A 3243-nucleotide genomic window follows, 5' to 3' on the forward strand; every position below is an offset into this window, starting at 1 on the left:
GACTGATAAGATGTCAAGGGGTGAGAAACAAAGAATTACAGCTGTAAATGTTAAATCTTAAGTAAATTTAAAAGAGACTTGATTAAAAATTGACTGAAGGGTTGCTTGAAAAAATGATAAAATAAGGATGTGGTGAAAGGAAGGTATGGGGAAGTCAAATTTTTGTTGTATGTTTTTGATGTGTGTGTTTTGTTTTGTATTGTCTTTTGTATGTGTAAAAAACCAATAAAAATCTTTTAAAACCCAGAAGTAAGTGTTCCGGTTTTTCAACGTTTTTCAGAAGTCGAATGTCCAATGCGGTTCTCAGCTATTCTTTCCAGGGCACCTGCACCAAATAGAAGCCACACCTTGGTTTTCAAACCTTTTCAGAAGTCAAATGGACTTCCAGAATGGATTAAGTTTGAGAACCAAGGTACCACTGTATTTGGCACTTTTGTTTTTGCTATTTATTTTGCATTTTTGTTTTTGAGGCTACTGATTGATTATTGTGTGACTGCAGAAATGGATGGAAGCCCCCCATCCAAACAATGACTATCATCAGTGCAGGTAAGAATTCAATTATTTTTTATCATTTACAATATTGTCTTATTTATTTTATAGTACAGTACATCGGTTATTGCTTTCATTTTATGTCTTGTTAGATTGTAAAATTCATGTAAAATTGCTGTTTTAGGGGTTGTTTTTAAAGTCTGGAATGGATTAAGCCATTTTGCATTACTTTCAATGGGAAAGCATGCCTTGGTTTTGGAATGCTTTGGTTTTGGAATGGACTTCCGGAACGGATAAAGTTTAAGAATCAAGGTACCACTGTAGGTCAAACCTTCTCATGCAGGGAATCTGTTCCTACTAGCCCAAGAGAAAACATTCTGAAGTGTGCTTGATTCACCTTGAATCCCCAAGAGTGAAATTTTATGCATGTCTACTCAGAGGAAAGCCACAGAGTTCAATGGGACTTGCTCCCTGGTATGATACAACCGTATATATGTTTAACTGGGAGTAAGTCCTATTGAATTCAGAAGGAGCTCCCTTTGTGTAGATATGCATAGCTAATGCATTGATAGTATCAAAAATAGGAGTGGCCCTACAGATGTTCAACTCCCAGCATCCCTGGTGATTGACCTTGCTGCCCTGGGCTATTGGGATTTGGGAGTTCTGCAGCATCTGGATGGCCAAAGGTTAACCCCCTGGTTCTAAAGCATCAAACATTTACTTTTCAGCTCTTAATTGTTTGTAACTATTATTCCTTTGGGAAGCTCTCCATGAAATGTAGAAAATGAAGACTTCTGGGAATTTGAGTTTACAAGCACCTAAGAAGGCATCTATCTCATCAGGTAGATGATCGATACCTATGACAAAGAGTGCTAAGAACAGCTTCTTTCTCCTGCTATTGCCTCCTTGTGTTTATCTTCCTTTTTTTATTTCCAGAAAAAGCAGCACACAAACATTACCAGAACTCTGACAGATATACTCTGAAATCTGTATTGTTGCTCCTAATGCCACATCAAAAGAACACATTCTTGCATGCACTTTAATTTCTGTTATTAGTGGGAGTTTTGTTTTGTTTTTTTAAGTATACAGTTGCTAGGAGATTCCAGTGTTCCTTGCTGGATGGGAAGAAATTTGAATGCTCTCCTTTTTATCATATATTAAAATAGATTTTTATTTATTTCTTCACAGGCTGAAGAGAGGACACACCACAGGTAAGTTCAGCAAACAATAGATTGTAGGCAATAATGGATTGTAGACTATATTAGTTGAAATTAATGAGCATGATTGGGGTCCTTTATTTTTCAACAGGTCTACCGTGAGTAAAAAGTAGTTGGATACAACATACAGTGGAGAAATAAAGAGTGGCCATGGACATAAAGACCAGTGAAGAATGTTGAGAGAGAAAAGTTTGGCTCCCTCTTTCATAAGATTAAAGCTTGGGGACATCCATTGAAGCCGGACGTTGGAAAACCCAGGAGAGACAAAACAAAGTACTTCACATAGCACATCCTTGACCGATGGATTGCATGTGTGTGAATGTGTTTCTTCTGCTTGATCATTCCACAACTCCACATTCACCATGGGACTGAGGAATCAGAGCAGCATGGAGCAAGTGGCCGAGTTCATCTTATCTAGTTTTCAACTTCCTAGACACCTGGAGCTTATCGTTTTTGTGGTGCTTCTTGTTGTTTTCCTGATAACAGTAGCTGGGAATATCACCATCATCACACTAGTATGTTTGGACCAGTGTCTCCAAACCCCTATGTACTTTTTGCTCTGCAACCTCTCACTCATGGAAGTCTTCTTTGTCACATCTATTATCCCCAAGATGCTGGTGAACATGGTTTCCCTGAGCAAGGCCATCTCTTTTTTGGGCTGTGTGGCTCAATGCTACTTCTACTTTGTCTTTGGCACGTGTGAAACCATCCTTCTTGCTGTGATGGCCTTTGATCGCTATGTTGCCATCTGCAAACCACTTCACTATGCCATCATCATGAATGGATGGGTCTGTGCCTATTTGGTCTTTGGCTGCTGGCTTGCTGGATTCCTTTCTCCTGTTGCCCCATTCATTTATTTCTATCCACTATCCTTCTGTGGCTCTAATATTATAGACCATTTCTTCTGTGATTATGCTTCAATGCTAAAGCTTTCTTGTGATGATGTACATTTCAATCTAACTTTGGCTTCAGTCCTGTCCTCAGTGGTGCTCCTCAGTTCTTTGTTTGTCACTCTTCTCTCTTACATCTACATCATCGTCACCATCTTGCGCATGCACTCCACCAAAGGTCGGCAAAAGACATTTTCCACCTGTGCATCTCACATCACTGTTGCCTCCATTTTTTATGGCAGCTCAATTTTCATGTACTCTTTACCCAGCCAGGGACGCTCTCGGGATGTCCAGAAAGCAGTTGCTGTCCTTACTGGAATGGTTACCCCATTGCTGAACCCTTTTATTTATAGTCTAAGGAATGAGAAGGTCAAGGAGGCCTTCAAAGACTGTCTGAAGAAGAGGAAAGTTCTTTGATGTATCCTTTCCTTTCTTCATTGCACCATCATGATTCAGTTTGTACAGGTTGATTAGTATGTGAGCAAGTATGTGATGGACTGCTGGTTGTGGTGTTTCTTCTGGGCTGAAGGTATTTTTTTTGGGGGGGGTGCAAGTCCTGTCTTTCAGCTACTCTATCACCAGCAAATGATTGCATGAACATTGATAATGCAAGATATCACCACGTGTAAAATGGTTATAAATAGAAA

General features: G+C 39.5%; 1 protein-coding gene across 1 annotated transcript; it reads left to right on the plus strand.

The window, feature by feature from the left end:
- Positions 1-2068: 2068 nt before the first annotated feature.
- Positions 2069-3013, plus strand: LOC309354686 (olfactory receptor 6M1-like; the record flags this gene model as incomplete). The annotated part of the gene is made up of 1 exon (XM_081884950.1): positions 2069-3013. The coding sequence occupies one exon, from the start codon at positions 2069-2071 to the stop codon at positions 3011-3013; it is 945 nt and encodes a 314-aa protein (XP_081741076.1).
- Between the last annotated feature and the right edge of the window lie 230 nt (positions 3014-3243).

This window comes from Podarcis melisellensis, assembly GCF_964234715.1.
Source record: "Podarcis melisellensis genome assembly, chromosome: 13".
NCBI classification, from domain to species: Eukaryota; Metazoa; Chordata; class Lepidosauria; order Squamata; family Lacertidae; genus Podarcis; species Podarcis melisellensis.